Source organism: Pteronotus mesoamericanus, unplaced genomic scaffold (assembly GCF_021234165.1).
Source record: "Pteronotus mesoamericanus isolate MK-2021 breed Mesoamerican mustached bat unplaced genomic scaffold, CSHL_Meso_final contig_52, whole genome shotgun sequence".
In the NCBI taxonomy this organism is placed as follows: domain Eukaryota; kingdom Metazoa; phylum Chordata; class Mammalia; order Chiroptera; family Mormoopidae; genus Pteronotus; species Pteronotus mesoamericanus.
In genome coordinates, this window is record NW_026555189.1 from 7,856,801 (window position 1) to 7,884,232 (window position 27,432).

General features: G+C 36.9%; 1 protein-coding gene across 1 annotated transcript in view; it reads left to right on the forward strand.

Moving 5' to 3' along the window:
• GLG1 (golgi glycoprotein 1) overlaps positions 1-27,432 on the forward strand; it is a 104,660-nt gene that overhangs the window by 52,578 nt on the left and 24,650 nt on the right. Inside the window, exons 2-9 of the mRNA XM_054579191.1 lie at positions 2,630-2,662; positions 4,791-4,877; positions 8,697-8,912; positions 16,348-16,551; positions 17,384-17,455; positions 18,373-18,556; positions 22,582-22,796; positions 26,450-26,571. Coding sequence (XP_054435166.1) covers positions 2,630-2,662; positions 4,791-4,877; positions 8,697-8,912; positions 16,348-16,551; positions 17,384-17,455; positions 18,373-18,556; positions 22,582-22,796; positions 26,450-26,571 — 1,133 coding nt within the window. The remainder of the gene's footprint in view (positions 1-2,629; positions 2,663-4,790; positions 4,878-8,696; positions 8,913-16,347; positions 16,552-17,383; positions 17,456-18,372; positions 18,557-22,581; positions 22,797-26,449; positions 26,572-27,432) is intronic.

Genomic DNA, 27,432 nt, shown 5'->3' on the forward strand with positions numbered 1-27,432 from the left:
ACCTGTGTCGGCACCCACATCTGTTTTTGTTTCTTGAGATTTCTGTCTTTTAGTGTCTTGAAAATGGCTGAGTACTAAACTGTGACATTTTCTGTACAATTTGGGCTGGTATTATTGATGTTCCCACTGTTTGGGCCTGCTGCTTCGTATTTTGTGTTTTGCAGGTCTCTGTTCTGTTTTTCTGAACCAGTCAGTGATTTTCAACCAGTGTTTCTGCGGCAAACCAGTGTGCCGCAAGAATTTTAAAAATATCCCTAACTGGTTTGGCTCAGTGGTTTGGGCATTATCTTGCAAACCAAAAGGTTGCTGGTTCCATTCCTGGTCAGGGCACATGCCTGGGTTGCGGGCCAGGTCCTTGGTTGGGAGTGTGTGAGAGGCATCCAATTGATGTTTCTCTCCCTCCCTTTCTCTTCTCTAAAAATAAATAAATAAAATCTTTTTTAAAAAAAAGACCTTAAATGCTCCAATACCAAATTCTTTTCAAAAATTTTAAAAGCATTCGGTAATACCTGGGCACGTTCTCAAGAGTGTAAGAGTACAAGTCAGACAACCCAATCATGTTTGAAGTCTATGCTCATATTTCATCTTGCTAAAATCACACTAGCTAATGCAAGTTAATGGCCTAGCCTAACATCAGTGGAACATCAGTGGAGCAGGGTATATGTGTGCTCAGTCCATTGCAGTAGGCTGGGCAGAGTTACAGGGTAAAGGATCTGGATATCAGATTCTATTAAAGAGTGAAAAACTGAGGAAAATAATTCAGTCTGCCACTCAAGGGAAACAAGCACTAAAACAATCATAAATTTGCTATGATAGGTCCCTTTGGACTGTAAACATGACAACTCTTTTTACCCATGGATAACTTACATCTTATTAGACTATGTTATTTGGAAAATTATCTAATGCTCTGAACTTCTTTCAAGAATGCCACTGTAATCTAAAGTTACTGTTTAGCAGAAATGAGTATGAGTAGAAATAATAGTGATGTTAATTGCCTTCAATGCTCTGTTTGAGAAAGAACTAGAATTGCTGATTGAAAAAATTTAAGGGAGGGATTAAAGGGATATAAAATAGAAAACTGACCCTACAAAAAGCATTCTTGATATTAAACTGTTAAGAGAGATACATTAAGCATTTGGAGCTAAAGTGGAGAGAACAGAGTTAAGGTAAATTAACTCAGTATGGAGGTTGATTTCTGAGATGCAGAAAGGCGCCTCAGGAAAGGTATTAAAATACTTTCTGTTACTTAAACAAGTAGAGAGAAAGTTCAGAAGTACTATGTTATAATCTTACAATTACCTAGCAATCCAATAAAGTCAGCTTTAATATTTTATCAGTAAGTACAAAAATGAGTTTTTGTGTTAGTATTGATGCCTACTAAATCCTGCAGTGAAATCAGTAGTTTCCTGGAAACTTTTTTCCTCTTGAAGTGATGTTAGGTGTGGCTGCTCAGTTTGTTAATATTTACCAATGTATTTCTTTAAAAAATATTTTTTTAATTTATTTGAGAGCGACATCGATTTTGTTTTTCCACTTAGTTATGCATTGATTGGTTGATTCTTGCATGTGCCCCAACCAGGGATCAAACTCACACGCTCGGTGTATCGGGAAGATACTCTAACCAACTGAGCTAAGTGGACAGGGCTGACTATTTTCTTTATTGTCTTACACTTACTTTTAAATAGAAAGAACCTTTTTATTTGAAAGTGACACTTTTTACAACCTACATTGGTAATATATCATAGAAGGCACACAGAATTCACTTTGAACAGGTTGGAATGCTGTGGAAACTCAAAGGAAATGGTGCTTTATTATGGTGTGTAGTGTTACAATTGTATCTCCTTTAATACTATGAACAAGGAAACGAAAGGAAATTAAAGGAAATGTGTATTGCAAAGCTATGCAATATTAGGCATAACCTAGTCTACCTTTAATTCATAGAATTCAAAGTTTATTTTATCTTTGGTACATATAACTTGCTTTAGAAAACAAATGTATTCATGAGAGAATATGTACATGTATATATATAAAAATGTATATTTATATATGTATGTATAAAACTTGTTTTTACATACACATACATATAATTTCTCTTTTTTATTTTATATTTTTAATTATAGACTTGAAAAATTATAGACTCATAGAAGTTACAAACATAATACATAGAAGTTCTCTGTACACATTACCAGCTTCCCCAAATGGGGATGGGAGACTAAGTTTTAGATTATTGATGGACCTTTTTACCCTCCTTTATAAGCCTGTTTTTCTCTTAGATTTCTAACTTTCTTTAAAGAAAGACACCCTTATTGTACCTGATCCTCTTTCTTTCAGAATTACAGTGTCATTGAAGGATCCTTAGGTCACTATTGCTATGTCTCTAGTACATTCTTCATTTTCCCCTTCTCCAGATTATACTATTCATTGGGAAGGGATTATATCTCATCTACTTTCCTGTTGTATTTCTCCCTAGCAATCTAAAATATATAAGCCCCATTTTACTGCTTATATTGAGGAAACATATTTAGCGGAATATTCAGATTTCTTGTTTTGAATTTATTTTGGTGGTGTTTGAAAACTCGAGATTTGAGATTTTTTAAAGCATCCTCTCTTTTTTTTTCTTTCCTTTTAGCCTGAAAATGAAATTTCTTCAGATTGTAATCATGTAAGTATGACTTTTTCATAATTCATCACATGTGCTTTATATATGTGATTACAAGTTTTAGGACGTTTTTCATGTTGTTCTGGGAAGCATTATATTTTTTTAAATTATCTTACTCTTAAAAAGAGAATGATAATCCCTGCTTAAGGGCCATGGTAAATTTACAAATACCCCTCCACTGTAGAAACCAGCAAGTTCTGCCAAATAATATTTCTGTACTTCAGCTTATATTTTTCTACAGCTATTATATGAAATAATTGTTTTTGTGTTTATCAAGTTTACAATTCAGATTTCTGTATTTTAAAGCTGTTTTATTTAGTCATCATAAAGTCATCTAGTAGTTGCAGAAGTGACTAATAGGTACTTCAAAGCCTAAAATATTTCCTTTCTGGCCCTTTGCAGAAAAAGTTTACTTAATTCTGCTCTTGTCTATGAATAGGAATATAAATAAGAAAAACGTATTTATAAAGCAGTCATCTTAAAATGCATATATGTTTTGGTCCAGCATTTCTTACTTCTTGGAATTTATGTGTAGTTATACTTAAAAGAATGGATTAAAATGTGTTTATAAAAGGACATTTGTTATGGCATTATTTATAGAGCTAAAAACAATTAGGAAAAAACTCAAAATTCATCAGTAGACTCTATCTGCCAGAGGAGAAGCTCAGAAAGAAGCTGACCTGTGTCTTACAACCCCAAGGCTAGAGAATAGGAAAGATATGAAAGGAAAATAGGGACAAATAGTATACAGGAAACAGAAAATTGATGTCATAGAAAAGAGAAGATGAAGACACAGACACAAAAGGAAGAGCATGAGAAGATACAAGGAGAAGATGCCCACCTACAAGGGAAGAAGAGAGGCCTCAGGAAGAAATCAGTGCTGTCAACACCTTTGTCTCAGACTTCTAGCCTCCAAAACCATGAGCAAATAAATCTCTGTGTTTAAGCCACTCAGTTTGTGCTGTTTTGTTATAACAGCCCTAACAATCTAATACATGGGTTGGCATTATAATTTTTCCCATTATAGGTAATGGAACAAATTTTTAAAATTGAATAACTTTCCACATAATAGGGAGTTCAGGGATGAATTAATGTTGTTAAGGAAGAGATACGATAGTCATGAATGATTTTTTGCCCACTGAAATAGAAAATGTTGATGCAGTAGACAAATTCCTAGAAAAACAAACTTACCAAAACTAACATAAGATGTTGAAAATCTGAATAATCCAATGTTTATTTTAAAAATTGAATTTGTAAATAAAAATCTCCCCGCTAAAGAAACCTCTTGGACCAGATGGATTTATTGGTTAATCTTTACAAAAATTTAAGGAAGAATAACAGTGGTCTTTCAGAGAATAGAAATGTGGAAACATTTTCTTTTTCATTATGAGGTTAACATAACCTTACTATCTCCTAACAAGGATATAACAAGAAAGGAAGCACAGGCCAGTGCCATCGATGCACCATAGATGAAAAAATGCTGAACAAATGAGTAGCGCATTGAATCCAGTAAAATATAAGAAGGGAAATACATCAAGACTAAATTGGTTTTACTCCAGAATTGAGGTTAAATTTAATATTTGAAATATTAATTTTAAGAAGAAAAATCATGTTATCGCAGTAGACACATTAAAAAGCATTTGATTAAATTCAATACTAGTTTTTCTGAGCTTTTATTATAGGAAATTTTCTAACATGCATAATTAGACTAACCCCCAAAATCTGAGCTTTTGGGTTAGACTTTTTGGCTTAAGCAGAATTTAGCTTATACTACCTATTAATATTTTCTCTGAAAACTTCACCAAGGATTTTGGTTTTAATTTTTTTCTTGACTTTAAAAAAATTACCCTTAAGTAAAAAAAAAAATAGAAAGAAAGAAAAGAAAAGAAAAAGGGACGTCTAAATGGTAGTGTGTTATTTTGTCTGTACTTTTTTCCCTTTTGCCTATGCAATATTCTGTTTTCCTTTTCTGTTCATTAACAAAAATGTGAATATGCTTTGTCTGACTCTTTACAATGAACTATCATTTATTTGTGTCATAATTTATTATAAATCACTTATATTTATCATAATTGATGGTAAATGTCATACAATTCTAACTGAAGTTAGTTTGTTTATTTCTTGTACCCAGTTGTTATGGAATTATAAGCTGAACCTAACTAAGGATCCCAAATTTGAATCAGTGGCCAGAGAGGTTTGCAAATCTACTTTATCAGAGGTAAGTTGTAAAAGAATTTAGTGGGTATTTAATGGGATAGAAGAGAAAATTATATCTCTTTATCAGACCAGTTATTGATGGAGGAATGACTCATTCATTTACTTTACTTTTCTTGGAATTCACATCTGTAGTGGTTGAGAGACAGGCCCGACGCAGTATAATTAGACTTCTTTTTGTTAACGTTCACCCGCACTTGCAATAGGATGCTGCTGATTCAGACACAGTGATCATCAATCAGGCTCTGTCGGTACCCAGAGAATGCAACTGCCTCTGTCATCAGTGCGGCACTCACACCTTTTACAGCCTGCTCATGTCTGAGACATACAAAAATGGTCTCCCCAGGAGGCTTATGAATATTTCTAAGTATTTTGACTATAGAGTTGGATCAACGGAACCACAGGGGCATATGCTTCAAGTAGGAGTTAGTATTAAAAAGGTGTATAAAAAGATTGTATAGATTGTTATAAGTGGATGTTGAATATAAAGACAGAATAATTAATGAAAATGTGTAGCATTGTATGGATACTAATTGGGGAAATTTTTCAGTTATTTCTCTTGGCTTAGTGTAGAACTAATGTTTGTAAAAATTGTAGTATTGAAATTTTTATTTTATTTAATTTTTTGTAATCAGTGATAGAAATTCCAGGAAGACAGATTTCTATATATTAAAGTGTAAGAATCACGAAGCAAACGGTTTCTATTTTTCCACCTCGAAGTTAAGAATCATAGATCTTGCAATATGTAGATCTGTCTTCAAACTACCCTATTTGATGACTTAAGTTGGGACCATTTTCTTCTGAGCTCTCAAGGAAGACACTGCTCCAACCAGATAAGCCCTCAGCTTGTGATCCTCACTTAAATCATTATGGGATCTTGTAGAATTTGTTTCTTCCTCAAGCCTTCTAATCTTGGATCAGATATGTTTTACTCTTTTTCTTTTCCTCACCCGAGGATATGTTTATTGATTTTTAGAAAGGGAAGAAGAGAGAGAGGGAGAGAAACATCAATCCATTCCCTCCTGTATGCACCCTGACCAGGGATTGAACCCACAACCTAGATATGTACCCTGACCAGGAATAGAAGCCACAACCTTTTGGTGCACGGATGATGCTCCAACCAGCTGAGCCACCCAGCCAGGGCTGTTTTATTCTTTTATGGCAGTGACTCCTCTTTATATATACCCTCAGGCTTCAGAATAGAATAGCATATCTTTGAAACATTGATCTTTAGCTACTAGCTTCAGTATTCTACTTCTTCAAACTCCCTTGGCTAGCTATATGACTAGCTGTACTTGCCAGTTTCATTGCCATGTGGAAATTTAGCTTAGAATACATGCAGATTCATCAGAATAATTTCACTCTTTGCTTATTTTATTTATACATATATAAATAAAACATACTTTGGACACCATATATATATGGAATGATAAACTCACACACACTGACTTCCTTATAATGCATGTAATGATGGCCTTGTAACATTTTGGAGTGTTGTGATCCTGTAAAAGATTCAAGTAATAAGGGCACCTCTCCCTTCCTAGAAGGAGATTATACCGGAATCAGGAAAATTAAATATCAGGAAAATCATAGTTTGCCAACTAAATACTATATTCTACATCTCTCTCCCATCTTCTTTCTTAATTTTGGAATCCAGCCTCTGAGGAGGAAACAACACACGAATACCTGCAAACTGCAAACTGCAAACCAAACTTTCTATATACTCTTCCATGGTTGAACCAGATACTGCTGGCTTTTCTCCTGCCTTCATGTCGAAAATAGAGTTGATCTGCCCCCTGCCACTTCAGAGTTTACTCCCATTCATGAATGTTTTGATGATTTAATGCTGTTTTTTGCTATTAATCCTAGAAATTTTCTTTCTGTCATAGTAAACTTCTGTCCAATAGAATGGTTGAAGAAAAGGATAAACTTTTGATTCAAACACTATGCATCCTATTATAATTGATGGTGAACTGAAATACAAATAGGTGTTACCTCTCTGTGTTTCAATAAAAGCTCAAGTGATTAGAAGTAAATATACACTAAATTTCTTATGGGGGCTCGAATTGAAATTATGGTCTTGTGTTTTCTTCAGATTTTTAAACTGCTGGTTCCCCAGTATTAGAATCTATCTGAAATTTTCTACTTCATTAATTTTTCAAACCCAAGTGTCTGCCAAACGCTGAAATTTTCAAGGAGTTATTTCTCCTTTTACTTTTGAAACTGAACTCTGGTTTGCCCCCCCCCACCAAATTTCCTTTTTCTTGGGAATAATATTCATGGCTGACTTTTTCATCATCACAAAAAAAAGAGCTCAAGGTTAGGCTGAAAGAATTGCATTCATCTTAACTGTTGAAGATCCATGCCTCTTGAAGCCAACGTGAGACTATTTACTTAAATTCCAAAGTTTGCTTCTTTAAAAGTAAACACAATTTTCTGTCCTGAACTGAGTCTTTGACTTAGTGCAGAGTTAGACATAAAGAGATCCAGTGGCCTGTAGGATAATGTGTGGTATGTCCTTCACCCAGCACCTTCTGGGAAAGAGATGGTGTTTGTTTTGCCCTATATACACATTTACATTAAGTGATGTAATAGTGAAGAATAGTCTCCACTGGTTTCAAAGAACCAGTAAAACCAAAAAATTCCCTTCTCATTTATATTCAGTATAAATATTTACATTTGGTTTCTTTCTCTTGTCAAAACTGCCATTTTTGTTTGTTTTTAATTTCTCTAAATGCAGTAGGCTTTTTCCAAACAACCTTCTTTGCTTTGTAATCCAGGCTTGTAACCCTATAAGTAGATTCCACTTTTTTATGCCTGAATTTTAGCTTTGTTTTGGCTAGTTTGCTTCATTAGTACTTGTGGTTTTGCATGCACTTTGCAGAACCACTAACCATGTGGAATCACTGTTTGCTTGATCCACTTGTCAAAACCACGCAAATTACATTTGCAGTGGTCTTCCCCTTCCCAAACTTCTAGCCAGACTGCACTGAGCATCATTTTAAACATGATTCTGTTCCAGACCACAGTGGTGAAGCTGAGATTTTACTAAGCTCAAAAACACATGTCCATATTTATAGTTAATTCAGAACACATTAATGTCATGTCAAGAGTAATATTATGCCTTTCTTCCCTCCCCTTGGCCATTAGATTTACTTAACAACAATAGTTTGCTGTCTAACTTGACCTGCAACCTGACTTCAGTTCTGCACGTTTTCCAGACCTGTTCTCCTGTTCTCTAGATTAATCTCCTCACTATCCATTGCATTCTTTGCATACATAAAGGAACTTCTCAGTAGAACCATTTAGAATATTAAAAGCTCTTTTTAATTATATCTCAATAAAGCTGAAAATTTTAACAGCTTTTTTCACTCCATGACTAGATAGGACATGAGCTCTATCTAGCATTTGTGTAGAGAGATGTATATATGTGTATGTATTTTCTTGCAAAACACATTAATCAGGTATTTCCTGGAGAGCACAATAATCTGAGTAGGCATGACACACTATGATATGAAAATATCAGGCGTTCTTTTATAAAAGTTGTTTGATGTGAGCCGTGACTGATGTGGCTCAGTTGGGCATCATCCTGCAAAGCAAAAGGTTGCCAATTCAATTCCCAGTCAGGGCACATGCCTGGGTTGCGAGTTTGGTCATTCAAGAGGCATCTGATCAATGTTTCTTTCTCACATTTATATTTCTTCCCCTCTCTTCCTCCCTCCCTTCCCCTCTCTCTAAAAATAAATTAAAATAAAATCTTTTTAAAAATTGTTTGTTGTGAGAATAGAATGCTTTTGTAAAACAGCCACTATGTTTTGAGCAGATTAAAGAATGTGCTGATGAACCAGTAGGAAAAGGTTACTTGGTTTCCTGCTTGGTGGATCACCGAGGCAACATCACTGAGTACCAGTGTCACCAATACATCACCAAGATGACGGCCATCATTTTCAGTGATTACCGTCTCATTTGTGGCTTCATGGATGACTGCAAAAATGACATCAACCTTCTGAAATGTGGCAGCATTCGGCTTGGAGAAAAGGTAGGTACTACACTGGCTTTACCAAAGGAGTCTTATGAACTCGATAAATGAAAAGCATTGTTTAACTGGCATGGAAAAAAATGTAGTGCTGGAGGTGGCCTCAAAGTTGAAGTCTCAGACAGCCCCAAGATGTAAGGTTAGTGGAGTGCATTTCATCTGTTTGTGACAAAGTATTCCAAAAATAAGGAGAAGGGGAGGAATTAATATCTACTACAAGTAATATTATCTTCAAAATACTAAAACACTTGCTGGTTACCTGTAACATTTTCTGGCAGAAACATTTTGTAGTCTTGTAGGAACAGTAGTTGGTTTAGGAGAGACTTGAGTTCTCAAAACTTTCTCTGCATATACCTCACTGTTGCCATTAAAAAAAAAAAAAAACCATTCAGTACACTAGTACAAAAGAAGATATTTAAATATTAGAAAATGTTAAGATACATGAAAGTACTTCTAGCTTGTCAGAAGAAATGTGATCTATTACCTTCATCTCAGAACTAGTTTTAGTAAAGACAAGAAGGAAAATAACTGCCTACCTCGTTTCTTCTTCCTTAATTATATTTGATATCATTTTTTTCCTTATTAGTCTGTTGTTAAGGTCACAGTGGAGGTTTAACCAGATTTATTCTGAATTTGTTCAAAAAAAATGAAAGAAACTCCTGAGAAGTAACAGGTGCCAGTGGGAGCGCCAGCCTGGGGGGCTGCATGTGGCCTCAGCTCTTAATTGCCACTGTTCGTTAGTCTGCTGTTTAGGAAATGTGAAGAAAAATAAAATCCATTTGTCTCTTTGCTCCTAGTGTTTTCTTTGCACTGTGCTTTGCGGTTTTCCGTCACGGAGGAAAGAGGGCATGGTATTGTGTGCGAAAACTGCACACTGCACACGCCGGTTCAAGTGCAGGTGTTAGTGCTGGTTATCGTCTGGCTGTCTCCTAGTCCCCTTCCCTTCAGGCCAGCACGGGCTCTGGCTCTCTCACAGGGCACCTCTGAGTCTCTCTTAAGAGCCCTAGGAACTTGGCATACAGCTTTCAGGCAGCTAAATAAGGATGAGTTTTAATAAAGAAGCCTGATTTTTTTCCTTCCCAGCAGATTCTAGAAATGGCACAAAAACACTTAAGTCGCCCTGATAATTCAGGAAGCTCCGCTGGTTTATTTAGGGTATTGGAGATTATATTCAATTCCAGCCCTCTTTGTAAAATCTCCACATAAGTGTTCCAGATACACTTTCAAGACTCAGTGACGAACTTTTTCATGCAGAGTGGACCATTACAGGTACCTATCTTTGTAGTAGTTCTTCACTGATGGCTGCCAAGAGGACCTCTCGTTAGCCTCCCACTAGCAGTCTGAATCGCCGCTGTAAAACCTGCTTTCCGCTGCAGGTAAGAGTTAAGTCTGCAGTGACCGAAATGATTGCACAAAATAGTAGAGCCAGAGCCCAAAGACACATGACAGTGAGGGTTGTTTTCGGCTTTGTTAAAATAACAAAAGATGTTTCTGTGGCCCATCAACATGCATATTTTGGTCATTTTTATCTTTTGTTATACATACCAGTTAGGTGAATTTCTGTTTATACCAGGCACCCCAACTCTGGCATCAAAGGCTTTATTGTATTTTGAGCACAGTAACGTGACTCATGCCTGCACTTTTGAAAGCGTGTTCCTTCCTATATAAACCGCTCTGGTGCTACAGCCAAATTTAAAAATGAGGAAGCATGTCCTCATCCCTTCTTGGCTTTTGTTAACTGTCGTTTACTTCTGTGTAGGTAGTTATTTAGATAGGAAGATTATCCTGGAAAATTAATGAGTCAGCTTCTGACCACAGAAAAAAACAAGCTCATCAATTTCAAATTTGTTGCACTGTAGCTTGCAAACTCCTCTTTGGCTTTGAATGGACCTACTTCAAAGGTCAGAGGAGAAAGGGTCATGGTTAACCTGTTTGAACCCTCCTCTATATGAACATATAGATGTCATGATTTCAAAACTATGATGATTTTTTTCAAAATGTTACTATATATAAAATGTAGAACAAAGGCTATATATTAATAAGCTCTTTAGACTTTTCTAAATAAATATTGTTAAAATGTAAGTGCAAATCTCCAAAAGTAAAAGTGTAAATGATTTACATCATCTGAAGAGAAAATAGGATGAGGCATTCAATAAAGGAACTTAATATGGACATGTGCCATATTATTACTACTTTTATACTTTTCACTCAGTATTTATATCATTTTATCATTGCCTGCTTTTAACCAACTACTTTGAATATTTCAGACATTCTTTTTCTCATTGTGTAGTAATATAGATCACAGAAGATACCACAAATATTGAAATAGAGAATTTATAGCAGAGATGAAAACTGAGTTCTTGCCTACCTTTTTGAAGATTAGTTTAGTGTTATCCTTCTCTGTTCTTAAAGGAGGGCAGCAGGAACATAATATATGAGGGAGGGAAAAAACATTACTTAGCAAACTGCTAAAAACTAATCAGAACACTAGGAATAGTTTTAAGACATTTGTCTCATCATAATAGAATTTTAAAAACTCATTGTAAGTCCATTTACAGAATCATTTGTTATTCATATGTCAAGCCTCTATATTAATAACTTAACATTTTTTAACTGAAGTCATTTTATTTCTTGTAGATAATGTACCAGTATATAGTTCACCTCCCTTGCTTTCATTTATATTCAGTAATTAGCCATACAATTTTCTTTATCAAATATTTGCATACATTATATAACTCAAATGGGCTGAAGTGAAAAGCTCAGAGACTCCAGGGAGCTGAGAAGAGTTCCTGAAATATCTTTATTTGAAAAAATATCTAAAATTACAATGAATGAAAACATCTAATGGAGGTCATGTTATGGCCCAATGCCAATGTGTGGTGCTACAGTTGCTATAATTAAAATTAAATCTCAGGTTCCTTAGGGGGTCTCAAACACAACGATGCCTTCTTAGATCCAATAAGAAGCTAATGGAACTATTAAAAAATATAATAGCCCTAGTTAATCTTACTATTGGTACTTTTAAAACAGTTATAAATCCTAAGTATATAGGGAAGTATTTTGACTCATTACATGGAAGTCATTTTTTCACCCCATGACGCCAGGACCAAACAATGCGTCTAAATCAAGTTCGACTATCATGCTCTTATTTTCAACCTCTTTTATGTGATTAAGACCTAATTGTTAGCAACCATCTAAGTAAGTTATTACGGGCTACTAAAATTTCATATAGGATATATTTTTATAAAATAAAACCATGTTTATAATAATCTCATATACTGTGAATAAGTAACTGGAATATTTCTATTCAAATCTCTTATCATAGGTTTGTTTTTCCTGTGGGAAGTGGAAATAAGTAGACCTTCCTAAGAGGTCATAGACAGACTTGAATATCACTCATAAATGAGGAAGGAAAAATAAGCCTTACTCTGGATTTCTGGAGTTTGTGTCCACTTTTCTCTGTGTCATCTTCTTTTTGTCAGTTGTCCCTGAGAGTTTTGCCCGCTTAGTATTACTCTCCAAAAAAACTTTTTGGTCATCTAAGATTTGCAAGCATTAGATAGAATTATACAGCTAGAAGAAAAGGTTAAGACATGAGAATCTGCTATTATACTGTGCTTCCTAATCTTTGGGGTCAGCAAACCTTTTCAGATTTAATGAAAGCTATGAATTTTCCTTGGGAAAAGATATACAAAACCCACCAACAAATTTTAGGAGGTTCCTAGAACCCCAAGGTCTTAGCTAGGTATGTTACAATTAGCGACTCAGATGAGTTGATTGACACCTCTTAAGCCTCTGTTTGCTCACCCGCACAATAAATGCCACCACTGTTATCCCCACTTAACAGATATGTTAGGAGAAAACATGAACATTTTCCTGGAACTACTTGGAAAGTGGTATGCTATAGAACAAACTCTGTTACAAAAAAATAGAAAAAACTATACTTCTTTTACTGAATTGAAACTTCCCTTAAAGTAGATGTTTCCCTATCTGGTTTTAGGAATCTTTTTATTATGTATAGATTATTCCATACACATGGTATCTTACTTTAACAAGCTTCTCTGTGTGTGTGTATGTAAATAAATGATAGCACTATATTTTCTGCTGCTTTGTCTTGCTCTATTAATAGTTTTACCTCTCAAGTTATTGCAGCATATCTTAATGTACTGTTAAACATAATTGGATGGTTTTAGGAAAGCTCTCAAAGGCATTAATACTTCTGATCAAGATGGCGGCCTAGGTAGACTCAGTTTGACTCCTCACATAACCACATCAAGATTACAGCTGAACTATAGAACAACCATCACTCAGAACCGTCAGAAATCAAGTTGAATGAAAGCCTGACAACTACAAAATTAAAGAAAACACATCTATCCAGACGGGTGAGAGGGGCGGAAATGTGGAACAGGCTGGTCCCACATCCATGTGTGGAAGGATAAAAATTCGGGAGGGATGTTTTTGCAGTGAGGAGTCCTAGCCCCGCACCAAGCCTCCCAGCCTAAGGTTCCAGTGTCAGGAAGGTAAGTCCTCATAACTTCTGGTGCAAAAACCAGCGAGGATTGAGTCAGTGGAAGAAACTTCTTGAGTCCTAAGCAGTTCCCCTTAAAAAACCCATGCACGGACTTACTCAGATTCACTCTCTCGGAGCTCAGCACCAAGGTAGCAGCTTGGAAGACACCAGTGGCATACAGGGAGGAATTGAAGGATCTGACATCAAGGTAAGAGCTGGGGACAGCTTTTTCCCAGACAGAAAGGCAGACAGAGGCCATTGTCCCTTTACTGAGGCTTCCGGCCACAGAGCCAGTGGACAAGTGCCATATCAGTAACTCCATCAACTTAGCTAACACTGGAGACCCCCTGAGACTTCATCCCACCCCAAATTATGGGCCCACCCAAGCTGTTAACTGTGACTTTTCCATATGGATGGCTGGTCTTGGCTAATGCTTCACAACTTCCAAAATCCTATCAAACAAGCAACAGCCAGCTTCAGTAAACCTCAAGCTCCTGAGCCCTCAAGCCCCTGAACTCCTAAGCCCCAGAGCTCCCATACCTCTTACTAAGTGGTCCCAGTCATGACACTAGCAGCAACCAACCTAGATTCAGAGCTTGGCTTCACCTGGGAATCTTCTAGCCCAGCACAAGTAGCACCCATCTCAGATTGCTTTATAGTTCATGCAGGGTTGCCCAGGACAGAACACAGGAGGGTGCTGACCTTGGTCTTCACCACCTGGGAAACCCCAGAACCTGCACACCCAGTGGACAGCTGCCGACCATGTTGGAGCACCACCACCCTCTCCTGAACAGCTGATCTTCCGCAGAGGGCAGAGATTGGTGGTCAGTGGTCATAGCCAGTCCTTGCAGCTGCCTAATCTGGATAAATCTCTCCCATAGACCTGCCAACAGCAGTCAAGGCTCAACTATAAAGGATGGGTATACTCAGCCCACACAAAGGGCGCACCTCAAGTACCCAGCTTGTATGATAGAGGAGGCTGTGCCACTGGACCCTACAAGACACCTACTACATTAGGCCTTGCTACCAAGACAGGGAGTCATAGCAACTCTACCTAATACACAGAAACAAACACAGGGAGGCTGCCAAAATGAGGAGACAAAGAAACATGGCCCACATGAGGAACAAATCAAAACTCCAGAAAAAGAGCTAAATGGAACGGAGATAAGCAATCTATCAGATACAGAGTTCAAAACACTGGTTATAAGGATGCTCAAGGAACTTAGTGAGGACCTCAATGGCATAAAAATCCAATCAGAAACGAAGGATACACTGATTGAAATAAAGAACAATTATAGGGAAACAGCAGTAGAGAAAGGGAAGCCAGAATAAAGTCAATGATTTGAAACAAAAGGAAGTAAAAAACAAGCAATCAGGACAACAAAAAGAAAAAGGAATTAAAAACAAATGAGGATAGTGTAAGGAGCCTCTGGGACAACCTTAAGTGTTCCAACATTCACATCATAGGAGTGCTAGAAGAAGAGAAAAAACAAGAAATTGGAAATCTATTTGAAAAAATAATGAAAGAAAAATTTCCTAATTTGTTGAGGGAAATAGACATGCAAGTCCAGGAAGCACAGGGAAGTCCCACAAAGGATGGATGCAGAGTCTCACTCCAAGACACATCATAATTGAGATGCCAGAGGTTAAAGATAAAGAGAGACTCTTAAAAGCAGCAAGAAAAAAGCAGTTAATTATCTACAGGGGAGTTCCCATAAGACTCTCAGTTGATTTCTCAAAAGAAACTTTGCAGGCTAGAAGGGATTGGCAAGAAATACCAGTCATGAAAAGTAGGGACTCAAGATTACTCTACCCAGCAAAACTATCATTTGGAATGAAAGGTCAGATAAAGAGCTTCCCAGAGAAGAAGAAACTAAAGGAGTTCATCGTCATCTCCTTTATTATTATATGAAATGTTAAAAGGACTTATTTAAGAAAAAGAAGATCAAAACTCAACAATAAAATGGCAATAAATATATATATATCAACAGTTGAATCTAAAAAACAAATTAAGCAAACAAGAACAGAGACAGAAGTCTGGATACATTGAACATTTGGATGATTGCCAGATGGGAAGGGGTTAAATCTCTCCCACGTAGGGGAGTGATGAAAAGGTGAGGGGACTAAGTACAAATAGGTAGTTACAAAATAGCCATGGGGATGTAAAGTACAGTGTAGGAAATGGAGTAGCCAAAGAACCTATACGCATGGCCCATGGACATGAACGGTGGTGGGGATTGCCTGAGGGGGTGAGGGATGCTGGGTGCGGGGGTGCAAAGGGGAAAAACTGGGACTAATAGCCTAATCAACTTTAAAAAGTATTAAAAAATTGTATAAACAGTAATCTCATTAAAATCACATTAAGATAAATCCAAAACACCCCAGTGAATATTAGACTACAGACTGTACATATATGTGTCTTTGTGGACAGTGTAGAGCACAAAAAAGGAGAAACGAGGTCTCTATAATATTTTTTCTCAATGGATTTTGTGGTTTGTTTTTTCTAACTTGATTAAGAGCACTATTACTTGGGAAATAGCCCTTCAGAGATTAATGAATAGAGATTTCTGCAATGTTATTTCAGTACAAACATGAGCTATGATTAGAGCATTAGGCTGATGTAATTCTTTCAATGTTTCTGACATTTTAAACTTTAAGAACTTGGGTTCCTATTTCTAGTACTAACTAACCCATACTTAATTTCCCAGGATATCTATTTCCATTTGTACCATGTAAGTATTACATTCTAACCAAAGATCATTGAGGACATTTTCTGTAACTTCTAGAGTATGACTGGTTCCCACCTGATTTCTTAATATTACACCAATAGGCTAACTGTGTATTGTTTGTCTGTTTTTTCTAACCAAATGATGTTTATTTGAAAGTCATTGTGGTGAGAGCTTTAAAATACTATCCTTACTGTTTTAGGATGCACATTCACAAGGTGAAGTGGTATCATGCCTGGAGAAAGGCCTGGTGAAGGAAGCAGAAGAAAGAGATCCAAAGATTCAAGTCTCTGAGCTCTGCAAGAAAGCCATTCTCCGGGTGGCCGAGCTGTCCTCGGATGACTTTCACTTAGACCGGCATTTGTACTTCGCTTGCCGAGATGATCGGGAGCGTTTTTGTGAAAATGTAAGTTACTTCAGAAACTCTTCTTTTCTCCCTTTTTTTAAAAAGTATTTTTAAATACTCAATTACAAAAAAACCCAACACATACCTCACATGCAGAAAAGCTACTGGAAATGAAAGGTAGAGTTGGTCTTAGGATAAAAGAAGTTGATAATGGATGCTCAGATTTGATTTAACATCTGTTTGCCATTTGGCCTCTGACAATCTACACACATTGGTTTTTTTCCTACTTTATCTAACATCTCAGTTTCAGTTCTTGTGAGTCTATTTTATCACTAGAAATCCTGTTTACCAGGGAATCCAGTTCACATCTATCCCATGGCTAATAGTTGGCCATGTTACATAGTTATATTTATACATTTGTGGCTAAGATGAAGAAAAAAACAAACAGGTCATTAGTATTTAAAACCAAATCCCTGATTACTACCCCCAGACCCTATAGAACAACTTTCTAACACTTTAAATAACTTCCATCTTTACAACAAACAATTGAATATGAGTTGTGTATACTCCCACTCTGCCTGCTGTTTTGATTTAACAGCTTTAATCATCAAAGCCACTAATTATAAGAGTTTTATGTTGTAAAAAGGGAGACTGACATTTCTCTTGATTTCCTGATTAACAGTATATCTGGGAATAAAAAAAAATAGTCAGACATTATGGGGAAAAATGTTTCATCTTTACTACAGGCACTGTTTTCTTTCAAAGGCTACTGAATTGTATAGATGGCTGAGCCATTTGTTCAAAGGTACTAATATTAGATTAATTCAACAGAAAGTTGTATGTATAGGATTATGGATAATGTCCAGGATAATGGGTATGTTTCATTTTATAGACACAAGCTGGTGAAGGCAGAGTATATAAGTGCCTCTTCAACCACAAATTTGAAGAATCCATGAGTGAAAAGGTAAGTATTACTTTAAAATAAACCAATATTTTATTCATTTCTAAAAGCTTTCTCAAATCATTTCAAATATTTTCATAAACTGATACCAAAGTAAATGACTGATAAAGCTTAACCATTTTCAGAGGTAAGATACTTGGCTTTTAGGAAGGAAGCAAAGCATATTTTTCTTAGGCCAAGAAAAAGGAGCTTTAATTGTGACATCTGGACATTGGGAAGCCAATTGAAAATCAGTTTGGGGAGTAAAATTGGAGAATTTTATGTCAGAATCACACTGAACCCAGTCCTACGTTCTCAGGAAGTTTAGGCTAACCAAACCAATGTGCGTCATAGCTAATTAGCTACTTAATTTTTCAGCAGATGTCTCATTAAGCATTCTCATCACTGTTAGTCCTCTATTCCTGTATGAATGTAAGAATCTTTTTTTATAACTTCTATAAGTAATTATTTTTGTTTTTTAATCCTGTCATTTACTTTCCTAACCAGGTGAAGAAATGTTTTTCATTTCGGTTCCTTTACTATTGCGTAATTCTATTTAAAAAGTATGGAATGGAACTTCCAGAGTTACTATGTTAGTTGCCACTTTGATTTTGGTGAAATTCTTTAGGAATATTGTTGAAGTGCAAAAGAATACTTTGTCAAATCCATGTATTAGAATCTACCAAATATGTATGTATTTGGAGCAGCTGGTATTGCAGCACCAATCAGCAATTTACTGTGGAATTCCACGGCACCCCATCTATTTACCTCTGCCTCTTGCCACGCTACTTTAGCATGCTTGTGTTCAATTTTAAGCAAATTTAAAGACAGACATTTTGGTAACAACTGCAGTTGTTGATAATGAACTTGGCCATGAATACATGTGAACAGTTGGACCACCTCAGCAGTCTTATAACGCTCTCACCACATTCTTTACTCAGTGTCGAGAAGCACTAACAACCCGCCAAAAACTGATTGCCCAGGATTACAAGGTCAGTTATTCTTTGGCCAAATCCTGTAAGAGTGACTTAAAAAAATACCGATGCAATGTAGAAAACCTTCCCCGGTCCCGGGAAGCCAGGCTCTCCTACCTTCTGATGTGTCTGGAGTCAGCTGTGCATAGAGGTGAGAGTTTATTTCCTTTTATCCTTTTTGGGTTCACATTCTAAAACGTCTTGTACTGTTTGTTACTTTTCACCTGTATTTGCTCTTTTGAGTACAGTTACGCCTTGTTACTTAAGAGTCTTTCTTTGTAAGCATGATTCTAGGAACTGAAGAGTTGGTACCTCTACACCTTGTCGAAGGCCCTTCCTCTTAGCTCAACAATCTCCAATTTTATTTTTCTTTATATCCCAGCTTGCCTTTAAAAAATATACATATATTATTTATTTATTTTTAGAGAGAGAAGAAGGGAGGGAGAAAGAGAGGGCAAGAAACATCGTTCGTTTGCCTCTCTAATGCACCCTGACCCAGGACCAAACCTGAAACCCAGGCATGTGCCCTGACTGGGAATCAGACCAGCAACTGTTTGCTTCGCAGTGTGACACTCGGCTAACTGAGCCACACCAATCAGGGCCCACCTTGCCTTTTTCTTTTACAAAGTAAAGTATATTTTTCAAATCCAAATACTTTAATTTTTAAAAATACATACAAAGTGGAGCAAAAGTAGGTTTAGTTGTTCATATGGAAAGTAATACAATAACTAATAAACATTAATACAAGAACAAACTGTATTTTGCATAGCTACAACTGTAAGCCTACTTTTGCCCCACGCTGTACTATACAGCATTTTGAGGAGAGTCAGGATAGTATAATGATGTAGCATATGAACTTTGGGTCAGAGAGACATGGCTTCAAGTTATGGCTCTATCCACCAAATTAACTTGCTAGATGTCCATTGTTTCATTTTTAATCTCTCCAAAACTCTATTCTTATTTATAAAAATAATATTGCCTATGTTGAGGAATTCATAAGAGGACTGACTGAGATTATTTGGCATAGTACTTAGCATACAATGAGTGATAGGTAATGCTATTATTATTAACACTAACGATGTTAAGCCCTAGCTGGTGTGGCTCAGTGGACTGAGTGCCGGCCTGGGAACCAAAGTGTCGCTGGTTTGATTCCCAGTCCCGGCACATGCTTGGGTTGTGGGCCAGGTCCCCAGTAGGGGGCATGTGAGAGGCAACCACACTCTGATGTTTCTCTCCTTCTCTTTCTCCCTCTAAAAATAATAAAATCTTTAAAAAAAAAAAAAAACAATAAGGGTGTTAAGAAATTAAACAATAGCCCTGGTTGGGTGGCTCAGTTCATTGGAGTGTCGTCCTGTACACCAAAAGGTTGTGGGTACATCCCTGGTCAGGGCACATATTTGGGTTATGGGTTCAGTCCTTGGTCAGGGATCAAATAGGAGGCAACCAATCAGTGTTTCTCTCTCACATCAGTATTTCTCTCTCCTCGCCCCCTTCCTCTCCGTCTAAAATCAATAAATATATCCTTTGGTGAGGATTAAAAAAGGAAAAAGAACTTTTAAAGAAATTAAACATCAATAGATGAAAGAATTACCTCCGTGGAGTCAGACTCATTGCCTGCTTAGTTCAAAAGTTCGGTCCTAACAAAGGAACCAAAAAAGATGTATAGAAGGCCAGGGTTATCTTTCTTAATATGGCTATAGGCTGCAAAAATGACATGTCTACCTCTTACTGAATAAATAGTGTTTCAACAGTTGGTTAGTGATTAAAAAGTTAAGTGGAAAAAAAATCAATCATTAAATAAAACTTTTTGGTGAATTTTTTTTATATCTGGATGTTTGAAGGCAATGAATAGTAACTAGAGACAATGCATGGCCTTGGACTGAATACCAAACAAAACACATTTTGGAGACAATTGGGGAATGTCGATTATGGTCTGGGTATTAGGTGAAATTTTTCTAAAATGGAAAGGTAGACATTATTGACTAGTAAAAGCATATTATAAAACAATATGCTTAATGTAATCTAATTTTGATATTTGAAAAATAGAGTTAATGTCCTTAAACTGCAAATTGACAAGAAACACAAAAAAGACTCAGTAAATAGATGACCAAAGGATATGAACAGATAATTCAGAGACATTTTACAGATTGCTTAAAAAAAAAACAAAAAAAAAAAAAAACTGATCTTACTGTTTTGACAAGAGACCGATCTTACTAAGGTTTGACAAGGGTGTGGAAAAACTAGAACTATTGTACATTGCGGATGGGGACTTAAAGTGGTACAACCACTTTGGAAAATAGCTTGCCAGTTTCTTAAAATGTTAAACATACATCTCCCATATGACCCAGCAATGTATCTATAGTCACAGAAAGCAAATCAGTGGTTGACTGGTGATGGGGTGGGTGGAGTGAGAGGAAAGGAAGGAAGGGATTCTAAAGGAGCATAAGGAAACTTTTGGAGTTGATGGAAATGTTCAGTATCTTGATTGTGATGATGGTTTCACCAGTGTGTGTGTGTGTGTGTGTGTGTGTGTGTGTGTGTGTGTGTGTGTGTGTAAGGTCTTTCTGGAAAAAAGTCCAACCGTTGTTAATATAACAGGAATGGTTTGCGCAGCATTGATGTAACCTGGCAGACAAGGAGAGTGGACTGGAATGTCCATGCGTGAACAGTGATGACTTCACTGTACTAGTCAGTGGGGGTGGTAGACACCATTGAGTGAATATGGGTACTGTATAGCCATTGCATTCAAAATGAGCAAGTAGAGCAACGAATTTGCATCAAATTTTGCGTTACGCTTGAACATTCCTCTCTGGGAACTATTTAGATGATTCAAAAGGCCGCGGCTATGGGCAACCGGTGATTGGCAGCTTCATCACAACAACATGCCCGCTCATGGATCACATCTCATGCAGAGTTTTTTGGTGAAACATCAAATCATCCAGATGACTCAGCCCCCCTACAGCCCAGATTTGATGCCTGCAACTTCTGGCTTTTCCCAAAACTAAAATCATCTTTGAAAGGGAAGAAATTTCAGACCATTGATGGGATTCAGGAAAATATGACAGGGCAGCTAATGGCAATTGGGAGAACTGTGTGAGGTCCCAGGGTGCCTACTTTGAAGGCAGTTGAGGCACCATTGTCCTATGGACAATGTCTTTTGATATTTTTTGTTTTTTTAAGATTCACTTATTTATTTTTAGAGAGAAAGGAAGGAAAGGAGAAAGGGGGGGAGAAACATCAGTGTGTGGGAGAAACATTGATAGATTGCCTCTCTCATGCCCCCAACCAGTGAATGGGCCCGCAACCCAGGCAAGTGCCCTAACTAGGAATCGATCTGGTGACCTTTGTGGGACGATGCCCAACCAACGGAGCCACACCGGTCAGAGCTGTTTTTTGTATAATGTATCTTCTTCAATAAATGCCTCTATTTTGCATAGTACATGGCTGGATTCTTTCTGGACTACATATGTCATACCTACCCAGTTACATGCTTTAAAAGTGTAGTTGATTAGAGGTCAATTATACCTCCGTAAAGCTGTGTTTTAAAAACATTTCTTAAGTTTTTCCAGTTGGCATTTCTAGCTGAAGGGAGATGGTAAGCTATAGTGAATATCTGAAGTGTAATCTGTTCCACAAGCTTTAACTGTATGGGCCAGTAGATATTGTTCTTGACCTTCATTTTTACCCAAATAGTTACCTTATTGATAAGATATTCATTGGTGCCCGCGCTGGTGTGGCTCAGTGGGTTCAACGTCATCCTACAAACCAGAACGTCGCTGGTTTGATTCCCAGTTGGGACATACGTTCGGGTTGCAGGCCAGGTCTCTAGGGGCATGCAAGAGGCACCTGATCAGTGTTTTTCTCCCTTTCTTTCTCCCTCCCTTCCCCTCTCTCTGAAATAAAATATTTTTTAATAATTCATTGGCAAAACATTTCCGTTATTAGTTTAATAGTATAAAACCTGTATAATGCAGAACACTAACAAGATAAAACCTAGTCTCTGAAGTTTTAAACTCATTTTATGCTGATAATGCTTTTGCTAAATTCTGAGCTGCTCAGCCTAGACAATAGCATGACTGGTATATTATATTCTAGGGGGAAATGTACACTTTTCCTATGTGGTTAATATTCAATCCTAATGCTCACCGTAATGCTATGGCTTAAATCCTAACTTAGGGCGACAGGTGAGCAGTGAGTGCCAGGGGGAGATGTTGGATTACCGACGCATGTTGATGGAAGACTTTTCTCTGAGCCCTGAGATCATCCTGAGCTGTCGGGGCGAGATTGAACACCACTGTTCTGGGTTACATCGAAAAGGGCGAACCCTGCATTGTCTGATGAAAGTAGTTCGAGGGGAGAAAGGGAACCTTGGAATGAACTGCCAGCAGGCGGTAAGGAAAACTTTTCTACTGCAGTTTTGAATATCACATTTTATTAGCTGAGGAGCCTCTTCCTGATACTATCCCAACTTTATTTGGATTATTTGTGATGTCACAGTGAACATTAGGCACTAAGAACCAGATCCAGAATATTGTTTCTCCAGGCATGTTATAGTAAGAATGTGACTTTTCCTCCAGAACAGAAAGAAGTTTGAGCTTATAATCAATGAAAAGAACTCTATATATAAAGAAATAGATAAAATGCATTCTTTGCTAGAATTTTTTAAAGGTAACTTACTAGGTTGGATTTACTAAACTCAGAATCAAGGCAAACCAAGTTCCGGTTACATCAGAGAAGTTCTTCCACCAAAAGAGAACTTGCCTGAGTAGGTTTGATTGACTTGAGGCTAAAAGAGATCTGAAATGAACTGAAATTTTCTGAGTTTCTTTTTATTGCTGATGTGCAACAAGGCATGAATTCCAGGTCTGAAGGATCAAGAAAGCATGTCGTTTTTAAAATCACAATCTTTTCTTATTAAACTCGGGCAACTGTATGCAGAAGGGCCTTTCTTTTTTACCTCCATACTGTCAGTTCTTTAGACATAATTAGAAAAAAGCATACTTAGCTCGAGAAGGTAAAGATATTCTTGTCCAGGGTTCATAAACAGTTGAATAACAGATCAGGTACATAATATCAAGTTAAAAATGTATTATAGCTACAATGCCTCTGTTTCATTAAATCAGAAAGTTGAGGCTCTGTCTTCAGGGAAACTTTACAAATTCACAGTTCATTAGTCATTTATTTTGTTGCTGATATTTATTAAAAATTGAATATTACTTGAATTTTATTTTCTTGCTAATTCTGATTTTACAGTCTCAAACCCAAAATGTCCATAGAATTTTGATGTGGAGTAAAATTTCACCTAAACTTCTATTATCCTGACCCCGAGTACACTGTAATTTATACATACCATTGTGGGAAAAATAGATAAATGTAACCTCTTCAAAATACCAAGCCTAGCTAGACAGAAAGCTTCTGGATGCAGTTGCTCAGGAGCGGTTCTTGCTGGTGATTTTCCTAGGAAACCTGTGACAGTGTATGTGTCTGGGCCTCAGACCAAGAATTGAGCAAGACATTCTTCATTTGCATTTCATCCTTAATGCGGAGTAGAAAGGGGAGGAAGTGGTGAGAAATAAACCTATCTTTTTTTTTTTTTTTTTTTTTACTGAGGCTACACTTGTACTAAGATGTACAGAAAAAATAAAATAAATTAGCTTGACTTTATTTCGAAGCATTGCACTAACCTCCAGGGATATTTGAAATTAGCTTGTTAAAATAGCTAGTGACTCAACAACTTGAAAGATAAGTAAGTACTGCCTACCTTATCCTTTGTGCCCAGAATAAAAGTGCTTTCCAAACCTAGAGCTTAAGCTTCAAATAGTGAAATACATGATTTTGCCCACATTAGGTTTAGCCAAGTGGAAAGCAGACACTTTATATTGGTTTTTATGGACCCATAGTTTTTAGGAATTGAAGGAAAGGAAAAAATTCTTAGTCTTTTACTACATTTTCCACCCTCAGTCAAATGCAAGGATGTTTTGAAATAATTTGTCTTGAGTGGGTTTTTTTTTTTTTCTTTTTCTATGTTTTCTTCCCTGATGCAGTAGACTTTCAAACCTGTCTGTGGTTGACCATTAATTTTCCCTATTCTCTGCTTGGCTGTGCTCTGATTTAGTGATCTCTTAACAAATAGTAAACTGTGAAGCATAAAAATAAATGTTATCTTAATGAGTACATACTTTTCCAAATGCACCATAGCGTGACCTTACTAAATTCTCTTCAGTTATGGTGGAACGAGTCGTCTCTCCCAGGCCAAAGACGACTGCGCAGCTTATTCTCGAGACTACTCATTTCCCGGAAACATCTCCCCGGGTTTTTCCTAAGCAGTCAGGTGCTGGAGTAGATATAAAATCATGTAGCAGTCTACATTGTTAGTGTTACTTTCCCACATTCTTGTCACTGGATTCCAGGGTGGCAATGATCTCTTGAGTCGTTAGCCTTCTCGAGTCTGTAGGATGTCTGTTGCCTCCGTTTAGTAGCTGCAGTCCAGTGCCTGCATTGTGAATTCCCCACGTTTACCTGTCCATCATCAGTCATGGCCATTTAACTAATACAATTCTTTGCGAAGACTTTCAGACTCCCATGCTTATAATTTCCCTCAGAAAAAGATGTAAATATTTTGGTCTTTGTCAACAAATGTCATTACTAAAATCAGTAACCCTTTGACAGTAATCTTCCTACCAACTAACAACAGCATTTTATAGCTTCTCCGAATTGCCACCAAGAATTGGTATAAATAACATTCATCCCAGAATACTGGAAATCTTTCATATTTCTCCCATCTTGATTATTGACTTATTTTAGAATAGACAAACATGGGTTTTCTTCCTTCATTTCCTTCTGATTTGTGTTCTGATCAACATGTGATGGTGTCAGTACTTTCATATGAGCGCCAGTGGATCTTGGGTCAAATGTATGAGGATCAGAAAAGGCCCTTACAGAGAGAGGCTAAATCTGTGACACACACGAAAAGGGCCCCCGGTCTCTAACTTGGAAACAAAGCACCCCAAACCAGGGTTATAGTTTTCAAGTTTGCTTTCTGTTATATAAGATTCCTGCCCCAAATCACCATCTGCTACCCATCTGTAGTAATGATGATCTTTTACGTCTGTCAAATGCTTGCAGTGTATGCAGCCTTCTATATATTCTTATAATCCTCTGCAGTAAAAGAAACTGGAACTTAAAGGTTAATCAATTTGCCCATGTTCTCAAAGCTAATATCTGGCAGAACCAGAACTATTAATAGAACTCAGGTCCTCTGATCCTTAATTTAGAGATATTTCCTCTGTGCCCCAACTGCTTTTTCCTCTAAGATAGGAAAAAAAGAATTTAAGGCACATCTCATACTTTCACTTTATTCCATGACAAAGCATGGACCAAGCAAAAGTAAATGTTGAAGACTATATTCTCATTTTCAACTACATGATGATAAATACTTCTCTGTATACTTACATAATGAATGAGCTCTGGTTCACCTCTTGAAGGATAATAGGAAATTATGAGTGTTCTTATTTTTTATAATCGGTATTTCTTTCCAGCTGTATGCAGTCTCACATCTATATTTGATAAAGCAGAGTACACTTTTTTCAATGCCAATGTCCTTGCAGCAAAATTTAAATTCTAGATTTTTATAACCAAATTAGGTCTCTGACTGTTTTCTATTTACCCTTTTCCACTCGATTCTCTTCTCGCTTGGCCCTGAGTGTCAGATTTAGTCATCTGATTAATATAGGCAAATGTGAGGGAAAAGACAGCCTTTATATTGTAAAAACATTTTGTTTTGCAGATGCCCAGGGATGATGCAGACTGGTAGGCAGGTAATTCCCACAGTGGTTTAAACAGAAAACTCTCAGTCAAGTTAGAGAAACCAGTTGGAACATATTTGGCAAGAGCCCTTGAGCTTGGCTAGTACACTTGTAGTACCTTCTTAAGGGTCATTGCGATATCCCAGATTTAGGAACTGATTGTATGAAGAGATGACATTGCTCTTCCCTGATATGTAAGCGACTTTCTTCCTCCTCCTTCTTTTTTTGTTTTAATCCAGCTTCAAACACTGATTCAGGAGACTGACCCTGGTGCAGATTACCGCATTGACAGAGCTTTGAACGAGGCTTGTGAATCTGTAATACAGACCGCCTGCAAACACATAAGATCGGGAGACCCAATGTAGGTTATCTTGTCAGTAGTATTTATCTTTATTGTATTTTATTTGGCGATGTAGCACAGGGAACATTCCCTGAACATCATAACTGGAACTTTGTTAAATATCAACACATACCAGCTTCTGTTAAAATTGTATGGGAATTGGGACTTCAGCTCTGCCTCATCCATATGGAGACACCTTGACCCAGCATTGTGATGATGTTTGTTGACAGTGACTGAGCATTGATGGGCCTATACATTAGGTCACTGCATGATTCAAATAACAGTCAAATAAAAATGAGAGAAATTCTCAGGATAAAGTGACACATACTTTATCTATACTTTTCATCATGTTTGTATATTGACTCACGTATATTGGCCTCTTGATAGTCATTAGAAGGTAATTAATTGTCATTGAAGCGTAAAACAAAATATGGTGGTTGAAAGGGGGAATTGTGGACAAAATGAACTCTGAAGTTGTATCCAACATCTAGGAAAGCTGTAGAATTCTCTAAGGAAGTATTTGAATTCCATGCATTAGTTTTATTCCATATGATATACAATCAGCTCTTAAAACCAGTTTGCAAGTAAGAATAGGCTTCCCATTCTGCAAAAAAAAAAACATTATAGCCTACAGCTGGCGGTGCCCAACAATGAAGTGAATGTAGTCCATGTTTACCATCATTCTGCTGTGCACACACTCCTGCGGTTCACGCTGTGATAGGGGATTTTAAAAAGGTGTTCTTCCTTAAAGCTTTTTGTGTGATGGTGGGAGATAGACAAACACACTTAAGACAAATTAAGCATATTTACCAATATAAAAATACCTATATCAACTACAAAGAGGGCAGGGGAGAGAGAGAGGAAGGAGGGAATTACTACAGA